At 42.5% G+C, this 14,914-nt stretch overlaps 1 protein-coding gene across 5 annotated transcripts in view; it reads left to right on the top strand.

Moving 5' to 3' along the window:
• The window catches only part of sptbn4a (spectrin, beta, non-erythrocytic 4a), a 62,025-nt gene that overhangs the window by 4,938 nt on the left and 42,173 nt on the right, over positions 1 to 14,914 (top strand). For 2 of the 5 annotated variants that reach the window (XM_061803369.1, XM_061803373.1), the window contains exon 1: positions 10,952 to 13,515. In XM_061803369.1, coding sequence (XP_061659353.1) covers positions 13,393 to 13,515 — 123 coding nt within the window. In that variant the 5' untranslated portion in view covers positions 10,952 to 13,392. Of the gene's footprint in view, position 1; positions 3,111 to 8,654; positions 8,736 to 10,951; positions 13,516 to 14,914 lie in introns of those variants that run through there. The other 3 variants (XM_061803366.1, XM_061803367.1, XM_061803368.1) reach the window with 3 other exon arrangements.

The raw sequence follows: 14,914 nt of genomic DNA, 5'->3' as shown, positions 1-14,914 counted from the left end.
GGTTTAAGGGGGCATGTAATTTAGAGTGGCTTCCCTGGAAATCATCGTCATAAATCAGGCTTGGACAGCACCTAAGGACAAGAACAGAGGGTACTTCAACTTCAAAGAAAGGGGGGAAAAACAAGCCCAAATACTAGAACCTGCAATTGTTGCTGGCTCAGTTGATCTGTCTTCCAAAACCTGTGACTTGTAAATATATCTATCCATACGTTTTCTAAGCCGCTCATCATCACGAGGGTCTCGGGAGTGCTGGAGTCAATCCACGCTGTCATCGGGCAGGAGGCAGGGTAAACCCTGAACTGGTTGCCAGCCAATCACAGGGAACATGCAGACAGACAACAGTCCCACTCACAATCACACCTAAAGGCAATTCTCCAATTAATCTATGTTTTTGGATGTGGGGGGAAACTGGAGTGACTACAGAAAACACGCGGCACGCGGAGAACGTGGAAACTCCACACAGGCGGGGCCGGGATTCAGACCCCGGTCCTCAGAACTGTGAGGCAAATCATGGGCTTGATGGTGTAAATCTTTGAGAATATTTTGGTTTTCTCATGCTACGACGTATGACAATTATCCATGTAAGGGAGGTCACACTCAAGACCTGATTACCCTCTCTGTAGTTTTGATAGCACGCCGCAGCATCTTCTTTTTAATGGTGTTCCCGTACCACACTATGATTCTGCAAGTTGGGATGCTTTCAATGAGTCTTCTATATTCCTAAGTGAGTGGCTGATGTTGGCCTGAACTTTCTTTAGTAGCCTAATGAAGTACAACTTCTGCTGAACTGTTTTTCAGTGACAGCAATGTTTTTTGCCCAGTTGACGCTGACTCTAATATGAAGGCCAAGAAACTTGTGGCTGTGTTTATGTGTGTGTTGGTGTCCTTCTTTAATGATTTCTTTGATTTTATCTATCTTGACAGGGTTCGCACGCGGCCCTAAAAGTCGCTAAAAACCCCTAAATTTTCGAAGGTGCATTTAGGGACTCCTAAAAGTCCTTAAAATCCGCGAAAACCGGTCAAGCCCCTAAAAAGGCCTTTAAAAAAATCACAGGGAGGACCTCTACCGCCAAAATTCTCCCCAAAAAATTAATCTTTTATTTAAAAAAAAATAGCGGTCCGTCTGGCGTCCAAATCAGCCGAATATTGTCAACGGAAGTCACCGTGAGTAGGCATTTCACTTGGTCTTCGTTACGACGTAGCGTAGTTCTTTCATCGATCCAACTTATATCACGGGGAAGTGCATTTTTCAAGATGCTTGGGTTGAAAGTAAGGAGTTTGAGAGCTGGATTTGTCGAGATCCAAAAGATCGGCACATGTTTTACTGCCATCTGTGCAAGCAGAGTTACCAGCTTGAAAAGATGGCCGTCAAAGCGCTGGAGTCGCACCGGAACAACAGGAGACACGCTGATTTGGCGAAGACTCGCTCATCTTCCGTTGGTATGAATCTGTTTCTAAAATATCATGATAGTGAAGCATCAACTTCTGGCAGTGGTACTAGCACTGCATGCGCACCTACAGTTGCCCAGCCATCGACTTCAACCACCCAGAAGTCAGGCTTTAAGAACGTAGTTCAATACACGAAGACGGACTCGTTAAAGGCAGAGATCGTGTGGACTTTAAAAGTGATCTGCAGCCATTACAGTTACAAATCTTGTGAAAATGATTCGAAAGTGTTTGCAGTCATGAGGTTTATCACCGAGGCCGATGCACTCAGAGGCAGAGCAAAGGACGAGAGAGCCACTTTGGCACCTGTGCAGCAACAAATAGAGGAGGCACTGGGATGGCTCAAGGAGCTCGACTCGTAGGGGTGCTGAGACAGACATCAGTAGAAGACATTTGTGTATGTAGTTGCAATTGTAGTTGGAACCTGTTTTTCTGTAGACTGTTATGTGAAGACGTTGACAATGGTCATATCGATGAGAACTACCACAAGGGGCGACAGGTGATCACTGTCACAGGTACGGAGGTACTGGAACATTTGATGAACCAAGAACGGTTGATGGCACCATTGGGTGAGTCTTTTTTCCCTACTCTTGATTTCCCACGATGGCCCTAAATTTTTTGCGTGTCGGCCCTAAAGTTTTTTCCGTGTCAGCCCTAAATTTTTCGTGTCAGCCCCTAAGAATGCCCCTAAAAAGCCCTTAAATTTTTTTGGTCAGACTGAGTAAGAACCCTGTTTGAGACCAAGATTGCTGTCCTCTCTGTAGATGGTGGATTTAAAGTATGAACACCAACAGTGCCGAAGCACAATTTAAAAGCTCTATCTTTAATGCTCATGTCATTTTGCAATTCTACACAGACTCAGAATGAGTGACTGAGTGCTCACACATTGTTTACCTACCAAGGAGAAAAAAAAATCTGTTTTCTAGTTCTCACCAAGAGCGTACAGTATATGTATGAAATCAAGAGAATGAAGCATTAAAAGAATTGATATTTTAAATCATGAATTAATTATACAGCATAAATTTCTTTCATCTTGTCCCATCCGTTAGGGGTCGCCACAGTGTGACATCTCAGATGAACACCCATATTTGTGTAGCACAGTTTTTTTTTTTTTTTTTTTAAACCCCAGATGCCCTTCCTGACGCAACCCCTCTCGGGGAGTGGAGACCCCAGTGGGATCCGAACTCCTGACCCGCTGACCCCAGTGGGATCCGAACTCCTGACCCACGGTTTACCAAACCAATGCTCTAACCACTGAGCTATGTGGCCTCCAATTAATTGTAGAGCATACAAATCTAAAATTAGAGGTATCCATATTTCAGTATTGATCTGCACATCACATATCACATCTCTGTTTTTTGCTGGTTTCATCAGGCTGCAATCTTCAACTCTCACTGAAGCAGTTCACAGCCGAATGTGAAGTGGATGAAAATCACCACCTCCAAATGTGAGACCTTGGTCCTCCTTTGGAAAAGGGTAGAATTACCTCTCCAGGTCAAGGAATAGTGGAGCCCCAAGTGGAGGAGTTCAAGTATCTTTATAGAGTCTGGCTCACGAGTGGGAGAAGCATGGACTTGAAGATCTACAGGCAAATTAGTGCAACATCTTCAGTGATGCAGACTTTCAGCTATTATGAAGAAGGAGGTGACCACACACAACCAAAGGTAATGATTTAATTAAAAAAAGAACATAAATCAACAAAAAAAAAAAAAGACAACTGAATAAGGTATACCATATTTCAAAACCCACTGGTACAGACCCACAGATTTCCAATAACCAAGCTGATCCTTTGCAAACATTCTATCTCTAAAACATTTGAAATGTTCATCTTATGCCACCAAGGAGAGCTCAACCTTTATCGAGTGCTATGGATTTATGACGTTACAACCATTACTGATTTATTGCAAGTGTTGTAAAGACTGTGCAGACTACAGACTCGGACTCTTCCCGCACACCAGTAATTATCAGCCACCGGAAGTAAATCCAGAGATTTTATCACACAGCTCACCTCACCCAGGGAGGAATAAGCATTTTCAAGCACGGTGTACCTGTCCAGTGCCACTGAAACTAAGATTTGCAAATCTCCTGCTCAAGCCCCAATAATGACTGGTTGTTAGCCGTTAGTTATTAGAGGTCTGTGTGCCAAACGTAGATATCTATTACCAAAGTGATAGTTAGCGCTAATAAGCGAGTAAGGTCCGGGTTCTCTAACCTTGGCTTTGCAGTGGTATGTTAATGGATGTTTTTGGCTGTTGCAGGGAATTTTCTCACCTCAATAAAAAGCCATGGGTCTAAAAAGTGGTTATGGTTGCCTCAGGCCTTTAACCAATTGTCACACTGTAATCCCTTGAATTTGCGGCAAATGATGATTGCCGTTATTTTAATTGAAAATTCCGTTGTAGGGAGGATTTGTTAAACCTCTAAATTTGAAGCCACAGCAACAAACATTTAACTCATAGGTTAAAGCAGGGGTCTCAAACTCATTTTTGCCACAGACCACATTGTACAAATCATGTTTGTCTCATCATAATACATGTCCACAACAAATTGATGGTGAACTAGTTTCAAAATCAGAAGTCAAGGAGAAAGGTTTGTTCGACTACTGTTGATGTGATTGTAAAAGTGGGTTTGATGAGAAAAATGGATTTCAATATCAATATACTATTTATTGTAGATGACAATTTGAAATTTTGGTACATAATTAAGCGAGACTTATGGAAGGTGATAACATAATGATTTGCTTTCACAAGGCACATAAAATTATGTGCTGGGCCAAATCTGTACCCCAAGGCTTGAGTTTGACACCTGTGGCTCAATCTAATATTGCACAAACCAGTACAGGATATATTTTCATGTTTTTATTCAAACTACCATCTAAACACAGTCACTGACAGTGTAATTCTCCCCTGCTTTTTTTTTTTTTTTTTAACGTATAAACAGGATGACCACTTCTTGGAGGAGAAGCAACAGTGCTCAACTTTCTCCATTTACAGACTGAGGAATATCAAAACTTTTAAACCTACTTTTCTAACCTTTTACAGCTTAATACAAGTCAACAATTCTTCATTATAGGTCTTCTGAGAGCTCTTTTGAGCAAGGCATGGTCCGCGTCAGGCAATGCTTCTCGACAAAACTGAATTCTGAATTAAATCTAATTATAATTTTTTTTTTTTTTTTCTAGTGTCCAGAGCAGCTTTGAGCCAATCTTGTTTCATTGATTGAACTCAAGTTGGCTCACACCTAAATGGTTACCCCTGTCTTGGAGAACTGATAGCCTCGATGGCACTTACTTTTTCCTCCTTGTTCTGTGATATTTTACATTCTTTTCAATACAAATCTGAAAATATAATTGTTTGTGTAGTATTGCTGGGTTATTCGGCACAGCTGTAGCGCATTGGCCTCACAGTTCTAAGGACCGTTTTTCAAATACTGTCCCTGCCTGTGTAGAGTTTGCATGTTCTCCCCGTGCCTGCGTGAGCACTCCGGTTTCCTCCCACATCCCAAAACCATGCAACATTAATTGGACACTCTAAATTGCCCCTAGGTGTGATTGTGAGTGTGACCGTTGTCTTTCTATATGTGGCTGGCAACCTGTTGAGGGTGTACCCTGTCTCCTGCACGTTGACAGATGGGATGGGCTTCAGCACTCTCGCGACCCTTGTGTGGATAAGTGGCTCGGAAAATGGAAGTTAACGTTGCATCAATGGATAGTTATTATTTTTCTCTTGCACTTCTCCTTTTGTTTATGCTTTTGGGAAACTTGCATTGGACTAATGATGAAGGCAAGCCAAAGAGGAAAGCTATGACGATGACAAAGAATTGAAGAAGATACGCACTAGCATGTACTTATAGCATATTGCAGAAGAACCCATACAATGTCCAAGTACTTTTGGAAGGCGTTTCGTTCAGTGGTTGTCATCTTCCTTTTAACAAACTGAGTGAGAAATAAGACACAATGAAAAAATGAGGTTTTGTACGACAAATGTTCGAGGCTCATGCAGACATTGGTGTCCTATTTTAGAATGGACGTCTTAAATTTTAATGATTTGTGAGTGTTTGGATGTCACAGAGCGCATCCAACATGTTAATACAAAGCGTGCAATCACGAAGAAGACTGACATCACAGGTGTGAATCATCTGGACTTCTCCCGAGTTACATGAAACAGGATAAAATCAGTACTAGCAGATGGAGTTTGCTTTTGAATGATATTTTTGTTGTTGTTGTTCTAACAAAATTAAAAACAGACATTTACTGAAAAATGGTAAATGCGGGTAGTACAGTACCCAATTGGTTACCAACACCGGTACGAGGAGCTGTGTTCAAATCCGGGGTGTGTGCCTATGTGGTTTCCTCCCACATCCCCAAAACATAAATAGTACATAAACTGAAGACTCTAAATTGTCTGTGGGTGTTGATGTGAGTATGAATGGTTGTTTGATTATACATGCTCTGCAATTGTCTGCCGATCAGTTAAGGGTGTACTCCGACTCTCCCCCAGAATTAAATTGGATACTGGCCAACATGCCTGCAACTCTAGCGAGGACAAACGGTTCAGCAAATGGTTGGACAGGAAATGTGTATGTTTGCGGGTATGCTTTCTTGCCCTATGCTTGCAAAGGTTTTCTTCAGGTATCACAGTTAGCTCTGAGATTCCAAATACATTCATGCTATGCTAATCGATTGTGAATGTGAGTGACTATCTCTCCACTCTTGTAAGTTGTACTGTATGTGGTCTAACTTGGGTACAGGATAAGTTCCAAAGTGAAACAACCTGTCTGGTGAAGATTCCTAGTGTCCAAGTTGTTTCCACTGTCTAACATTTGATACAAAAACTCAGATTTCCTGTGCAAGGTTGACGTGCCTCACTCTTGTACAGATACAGGTCCAGAGAGATGTTCATCAATGCATAATAAACCAAGATAAGGATAGAAGGAACCTTATCTATCATCGGGCAGGAGGCAGGGTACACTCAGAACTGGTCGCCATCCAATCACAGGGCACATAGAGACAGACAAGCGTTGCGCTCACAATCACACCTAGGGGCGTCCAATTAATGTTGCATGTTTTTGGGATGTGGGAGGGAACCACAGTGCCCGGAGAAAACCCACGCAGGCAGTGGGAGAACATGCAAACTCCACACAGGCGGGGCCGGGATTTGAACCCCGGTCCTGAGAACTGTGAGGCCAATGCTCTACAGCTTCTCCACTGTGCTCCCCTACATGATTCAATAAATCTGAACATGGTAATTTTTTATATGGTTCATGTAATCCGCGGTGGAAATACAGTCTGCATGATGCAATGCAGATCTTTACCACAGCAAATTACTACTACTCTACTTACAATAGAGACGTATATATCCGTGTTTCATGAACTTGAAACTTCTGTTTTGTTTTGTTTTGTTTTTAAATCACTGTATACAAATGGCAATTAAGTCATAAATGTAAGATGTTTTGCAAGTAAAAAAACAAGAATATAAACTCGGCTAATATTTGGGTCAGTGTCAATCCTGGACTCTCTAATTTAGCTGTAAGTTGAACATTAATGTAACCTATCTTTGTAATTTATGTCATGCATATCTTTGTGTACTGATGTCATGACACGTCTAATAATTTCCTCTGCAAAGGAATGTCGGCATGGTTCCTCACCCCACCCTCTATCATCATATGAATCATTCAGTTTAAGATGACAAGAATTATTGGAGGATCCACACGTGCAAATTTAAAACGCAGTGATTGTTGAAAAAAAGATCCACCTGCATTGCATATGGCAATGGACAGAAAATAGGTTCCTTATTTTTGTTTTACAAGTGGGACACTTTGTAGTGATCTGGAAAAAAAAAAAAGTTCTAAGAGCCAGAGATGTATGTTCATTGGACATTCTTTCCAAAGTGAAGTCAGTCATTACACGGGGTTATCATTAAAGGTGTTGAAACATGTGGTCAACGTTAACTGTCTGTCGGCTAGTTCCCACACAATCCGCAGGATTTAAAGTGGTGCTTCCTGATTGCAGAAGCGGTAAGAAAGTGCTCCAGCCACACCCGCTGTAATTGAATTAAAAACGTGTTCAGCAGTTGCCCAAACTGAATCCGTGTAAATCACCAGCTCACCATTGACACAGGATGATTGAAAGATGTGAGAGTGTGTCCCAAAAATGGCACAAGGCAGAACATAGGTAGGTAGGTAGGTAGGTATGTTCGCTTATCGAGAATTTAATGACGTAATTGCCAGAGGGGAAAAACTGTGCTTCACAGTTCTGAGGACCGGGGTTCAAATCCCGGCCCGCCTGTGTCGAGTTTGCATGTTCTACGCGTGCCTGCGCGGGTTTTCTCCGGGTATTCCAGTTTCCTTCCACATCCCAAAATCATGCATTGATTGGAAACTCTAAATTGCCCCGAGGTGTGATTGGGACTGTAACTGTTGTCTGTCTTTATGTGCTCTGCGATTGGCTGGGAATCCGTTCAGGGTGTACCCAGCCTCCTGCACGATGACAGCCGGGATGGGCTCCAGCACTCCCGCGAGGCTCGTGAGGATAAGCGGCCCAGAAAATGGATGGGTGGATATTGCTGACTGTGCTTTATTATCAGACTTTAAGTGTTAAAATCAACTAAATGTTTGAATTTTTCCCAAAAAACAAAAGCACAGTATTGATGTTGTTTTTTAAGAAAACTATTCAAAATATGCACGCAAATTTTGTTTGTTAATATAGGAAGAGAAACTGAAAAAATAAAATAACACTGGTCAACCAAAAAATTAGGGCCTAAATTTTTGTATCTGATCGAGGACAATTTTGATGTGCTAAATCTAAATCTCACATTGGTTTTGCTCATTCTGGTCAACCTTTATAACTATGGCCACATGTTTTTGTTTCTTTTCGTTTGTCTCCATGTACAGGTATTTTTACTTTGGAGGTTCAGATAAACAGATTTCAAAGTTCTCCATGATGACATAGCATTTAACGTTTCGGTACTGTTATAAATTTGTGCTATTCAATATAGAGTAAGCGAAGTTTGTAACTCAACTGTCTCACCAGTTGGTCCACCGTGCTTCCTCCATGCCTACATTCATTAAATCATTTTTATCACTGACATACGATGATAGCATAACCCAAAGTCTCAAATACAAAGTTGTATAATGTACAGCAGTTGCCTGAACCTGGTTGACGTATCCTGTTTGACCAGCTGGTGTGAAATACACGTTTTCCCCTCTAGGTGGTGGAAGTAGACTACATAAAGTGGGAGCCATCAGCAAAGGCCTGAAGTTCTACTTGCAATATGTGAATTGCATGAAAGGTATTTTTAGCAGTTAAACGAAGTATCTGATTTAAAAAAAAAAAAAAAAAATATTTCAAGACGAACAAAATAGGTCTGCAATACAAACATTGAATCCATTTAGTTGCTGATTCTCTGCTCTACCTTTGACTTTTTGATCTTACCCATCACTTCTTCATCGCCCCTGTTTCCTTCACCAACATGTCCATTGAGATCTGCACCAATCACAACTCTGTCTCTGTCTGGGATGCTCAGGACTACTCCGTCTAGTTCCTTCCAGAATTTCTCTTTGAACTTGAGGTCACATCGTACCTGTGGGGTATAGGCGCTAATCACATTATAGATAATACCATCAATTTCAAATTTCATCCTCATCCCTCGGTCTAATACTCTTTTCAACAGTGGGTGTTAGAGAGGAGGATGCACGAGATAGGCTTAGATTGGAAAAAGATGACACGTTGTGGCGACCCCGAATGGGACAAGCCGAAAGAAAAAGAAGAAGAAACCATTTAGTTGCCATACAAACCAAATATTTAAACAAACATGATGACATAATGGACAAAAACACGAACTTTGGATGTAATGAAAATCTGACAAATACTTTTTTCTTTTCATTAAATAATTCATATTCAATGTTTTTTTCTTAAAAAAATCTTTTGCTAAAAAAAAAAAGAATACCTCCAAAAGTCACTGCAATTGCACCAAAATCAGTTTACACATGTTGCTTGCATCTCTTTTCTTCAGAATAAATTTCAAACTCCCAAGAAATATCTTCATTAAGAATATACGTACACACACACACATCCTTCCATCCATTTTCCGAGCCACTTATCCACACAAGGGTCATGGGAGTGCTAGAGCCTATCCCAGCTATCATCAAGCAGGAAGCACGGTACACCCTGAACTGGTTGCCAGCCAATCGCTGGGCACATGGAGACAAACAGCCGCACTCACAATCACACCTAGGGGCAATTTAGAGTGTCCAATTAATGTTGCTTGTTTTGGGGATGTGGGAGGGACCGGAGTGCCCAGAGAAAACCCACAAGGACACGAGGAGAACATGCAAACTCCACCCAGGTGGGGCTGGGATTGAACTCCAGTCCTCAGAACTGTGAGGCCAATGCTCTAACCAGTTGCACCACCGTGCTGCCAATATATATCAATAGAATACATCCTAATGAACTCAGTGTAACCCTAAAATTAAAAAGATAGCTTCTAAGAAAAGATTCCAGCTTTGCATAATCGCAAGCCTCAAAAGTCACAACTGTACCATAAAAGGGCATCCCCCTTGTCTTCTCATTCATAACCTTGTTGGACAGAATTTCTAGGCGCAGACGAGGCATTTGAGGGGGTCTGGTTTAGTGAACCGAGTCGCCTTAGAATTATGTACCTGATTTTTACAGATGATGTGGTTCTGTTGGCTTCATAAACTCTCGGTGGAGGGATTCACAGCTGATTGTGAAGTGCTTGTTTTGAAAATCCACAGCTCCAAATCTGAGGGTATGGTCCTGAGTTGGAAAATAGCGTACTGTACATAGTGCCTTCTATAGGTCAGGAATGAGATTCAGGCCAAGTGGAGGAGTGTAGCGTCTAGCATGGGTCTCAAACTCAATGTATCGTGAGGCCACTGGAGGCGGATCTGGCTGAGGCTGGGCCGCAGACTCGGTGCACATCTATGTATGTGGAATTGAAATTAGAAATTAAAAAGAAATCCTATCTTCTCAAGCATCTTTTTTTTTTTTTTTTTTGAAACACAAAATAAGATGAAGGACACTGGTGTTTGTGCAAAACTTCTAAAAAAAAAAAAAATTCCTTGGCAACTCTGCTGTAACTTTCTCTCATTGAAAATTATTTCTCTGCTTGCATCAAGCCCGGTCGATGACACTCCCCCGATAGCCATCTACCCCACGGTGATTGGTCGGCTCGTCAGCTCTGCACACAACACTGTAAAAGTGCCATCCATATAAAACTCAAGGGCGGCACTACCATTATACTTTCATATTAAGGCGAGGGCCACAAAATAGTGTCTCGTGGGCCGCAAATGGCCCGCCGGCCACCGGTTTGAAACCCCCTAATCTCGCGTGACGTGGGCATCGGTCTGTCATGGTGATGAAAGACCAGTCAGTGCCAAAAAGCAAAGCTCTCAAGATTTGGGTCAAGTTACGGTCCCACGCTCACTTATATTCATGACATACAGCTCACAGATATAAACGGAAAGGATTTTTTTTTTTTTAAAGCAGAGTGTACAGGCTCTCCCTGAAAGAGAGTGACAAGCGCTGTCATCTGGGAGGGTCTCAGGGAAGAACTGCTACTCCATCGCATCAAGACAAGCCAGGTGAGGTGGTTGGGGCATCTAGTTATCATGGCTGCAGAAAACCTTCTGGGTAGGTTTTTCAGGCATGTCCCACCGGGAGGAGACACCGTCCCAGGACATACCGGAGAGACTTATAAGCTCCATTTTTGTAACTCTCAAAAAATCCCCTGCTGAACATGGCGCAGCCTCAGCATCAACTCGGTGCTGATAATTTCATGGACCGGTGTAGACTTCCCTTTCCCCAGCCCACTTCATCCAGCTCTTGTGGGGTGTGTGCCCAGGCCACCCGAGAGATGTAGTCTCTCCAACGTGTCCTGGGTCGTCCACAGGGTCTCCTTTTGGTGGGACGTGTCCGGAACAACACCTCATCCGGGAGGCATCCGAATCAGATAGCCCAGTCCCCTTATCTGGATGACTCCAGTCACTGTCCAAACACTTCTGTATGAATTCCATACAAGTCATATGTATGTCATTTTTTTCATCGATTCATGATTGAAATATTTTTGTACATTAACAATGTTTTATGATAAAATGCTTTATATGGACAATACTCCCATAAAAATGCCCATAAACACATGAACATGGGTAATATTCTGAAATAATTGATTACAAATTAAGATGTAAATTATTTTAACTGGAGGTGTATAAATCAGTGTATTTGTCATTTATTCTCATATCAGTAAGTAGTTTGGATCATTTATGCGCTTGTATCCAAAGAATTTGAAGGAGAACAGATCAATTGTGCAACTCATGAATTTTATGAGCTGTTTTGCACTCTTGTCTTTTCCCATAACATATTTCAGTAGGCCACCACCATTTGCTGTCAATAAGGATTGCCTTGACTACAAATCCCCAAAATTTTAATTCAACGGTAACTTTTTGAAAACGGGATTTGAATTATAATTCTTTTTTTTAACAATTAGCTTCACCATTATTGCTAAAATTATATGGGGGGGGGGGAACATATACTGGTACGTGATAAAACAGTGAAATGTGTGCATTCAGTCACTTGTAATTACGATACATATAGTTGCTGTTGTTGTTGTTGATGTTTTGGGGCAAGGGGCTCCCAGGCTGTCTTAAAGCAGCAGTGTGAGCACTGATCCAAATCAGTCAGCTGTGCTGTAGCTCATGTGTGCACACAACACCCTTCCCTCTCATTCACTGCTTTCCAATGACCCCCTCCTCCATCCCAAATCCTGTTCCTGCTCCCGAGTGCAGTCATTTCTAGTGCAGCAAAATGTCCCTGGTGACACTGGAGGGTGACGCAGGCAGGCTCTTACCTCCATTCTGTTTCTTACCACCCCAGCACTAGCTCCTAACGCCATCTTTTACCTCTTCCTCCCCTTCCTTCATTTTCTCCCGTTAACATTCCCTCTTCCTGCCTGTCTCTCCTGAACTCATACAGTGTAGCTGCTTCTCTCTCTCTCTCTCTCTCTCTCTCTCTCGCTCGCTCTCTCGCTCTGGCACTGCAGTACTGATTGTGATTGCACACACACACGCACACTCACACGCACCCACACAGAGCGTTGCTGAGAGGCAAGGACTGCAGCAGCATGCACCAACTGCGGTTAAGCTGCTCGGGAACATGAGAAAGGCAGACTTAGGCGAGGATGTTGTGCGCCGTCTCACATCAGCAGCATGCATCATTGCAGCAGTGGTAATGATGCATTTCATGAGCAGATAGCTCATGTTCTCCGGCCTCCTCTGCACTGCCTCTGCATCCTGTTCTCCCTGCTCCTCCCACTCAAACTCTTCCTCCTCCTCATCCTTCCCAAGATAGGACTATAGATTGACCGGGACTTGCCAGTGGCGGAAGATCAGGTTTACTCCGGCTGGAAGATTTCTCTGGGGCGATGTTACATCTGCACCGATTCCTGGATTTTTATTGACATTTGAGGCTCGAAGATAACGTACCACCTGCAACATAGCTTGGATGTGTGCGTGTCTCTGCTAAAGAGCATTGCCATTGGTTAACTTCCTTGTTTTTGCTGGTTGTTTTTGCCTTTCCTGGCTAGCAGGCACTGCAGCATCAGGACCGCAAGACCGATGAACTAGTAGGGCATGAGGACCCAGGGCGATCCAAACGAAGGACTTGAGTATTGCTACCGCTGCTGAAGTGCTTCTCTTGATTTTTTTTTTTTTTTTTTTTTTTCCCAACAGAAAAAGAGTGTCTGTTGGGGGTTGGTGGTAAGAGAACAGGTATCCAGGCCCCTGCAGAGCCCAGCGGAACACGGTGGCTCGTGCATAGAAGAACCAAGCAGGACGTCCTGTGGGAAAGGGCCGGCTCAAGCGTTGACCTCCTGATGGTGGCTATTTTTGTCTCCCCTAGCTGAGTGACTGGGACAGCGGGTGGAAGAGAAGATGCTTATGGCCCGAGACACGGCGCGAGATGAGGCTCAAAAGCTACACAGGAAGTGGCTGAAGCACCAGGCCTTCATGGCAGAACTGGCACGGAACAAGGAATGGCTGGCCAAGATAGAACAGGTGAGTGGATGGGTTACAGGATGGAAAAGGTCACATAGATAGAGCAGGTGAATCAGTGGGAGCTGGAATGGGCTGCCATGTTGATAAGAACACATGTCTGAATTGGGAGAGGTGTCATAACTCAAAGATCGTTCTTTTATTACTTGGTAAAGAGGCATCCTGAATAACATTCTCAAGGTTATGAATGCTCGGCATGTTCACAGAGCTTTTGCCACTCTTGCAGTGATTGAAAGAGTACAATTGCGTCGGTCCGTCATTTAGCTTAACGACACAAACACCTTTGCAGCAGTGGAGATCATGCAGATAACATGCATTTTTTTCCCCCACTTGAACTGTTATTCTCTGATTATGTAAAAAGGCAGGTTTTATTTTAAACACGGATATGCCACGCGTAAGTCATCCTATATACGTAATGCAATATCCTCTTCCTCCCGACACTAAGGGGTGCTTTTGACATATAAATTAACTAAATATGCACTCCTTGTATTCCATGTTGCAGAAATTTTGCTTTCATTCAAGGAATAGCATTCCCAGTTTAAAGAAGCTGAAGATGTTCTTGTCTGAGAGTGTAGGTCCGGTTGGGATGTAATTGGTTTATTTATGAATGTGATTTGTAATTTAAACTCTTCAACATTCATCTTTTCCTTACATAAATTGTTTAAAAATTAAGCTCATTCTTTTGTATCCATCCATCCATTTTCCAAACCGCTCATCCTCACTAGAGTTGCTGGCATGCTGGTGCTTATCCCGCCTGATTCTGTGCTAGAGGCAGGTTACACCCTGCACTGGTTGCCAGCCAATCTCAGGGCACATAAAACCAAAAAATCAACTACACTCACATTCACACCAATGGGCAATTTAGAGTTCAATTAACCTACCAGGCATCTTTTTGGGATGTGGGAGGAAAGCAGAGTACCCGGTTACATGCAAACTCATACAGGGAAGGTCAGATTCGAACACGGGTCCTGAGAACTGTGAGGCAGAAATGGTAATCAGTTGTTCGCCGTACCGCACAGTTTAATTGTTTGATTTCTTTCTATACTGAAACATACTTTAAATGTATCTTATGTACAGGTACTTACATTTTTTTACATCCTGCTTACGGCATAAAATAGTACAATTGATTGCAATGCTCTTTTATACATTAACTTACTCTTGTCTCCATTATTAAATATTCATGAGATAAAGTAATTAATTACAGCAATGGCCCTTGAAGACGAGTTCTACTCATGTTGGCTAAAATATCTAATGTATTATATTGCTCATTTTGGCTGTCTACAGAAGAAATGCAGACCAACAATAAGACGGTGCTGTCTTGACCGACCCATGGACTGGATCGGTACAGCCACATAATTTATGAAGCCAAAGATTAAAATGTCTTTGACTTAAAACAAAAGAT

This window comes from Syngnathoides biaculeatus, chromosome 18 (genome assembly GCF_019802595.1).
Source record: "Syngnathoides biaculeatus isolate LvHL_M chromosome 18, ASM1980259v1, whole genome shotgun sequence".
Taxonomy (NCBI): Eukaryota; Metazoa; Chordata; class Actinopteri; order Syngnathiformes; family Syngnathidae; genus Syngnathoides; species Syngnathoides biaculeatus.
This window is presented reverse-complemented; position numbering and strand designations above follow the sequence as displayed.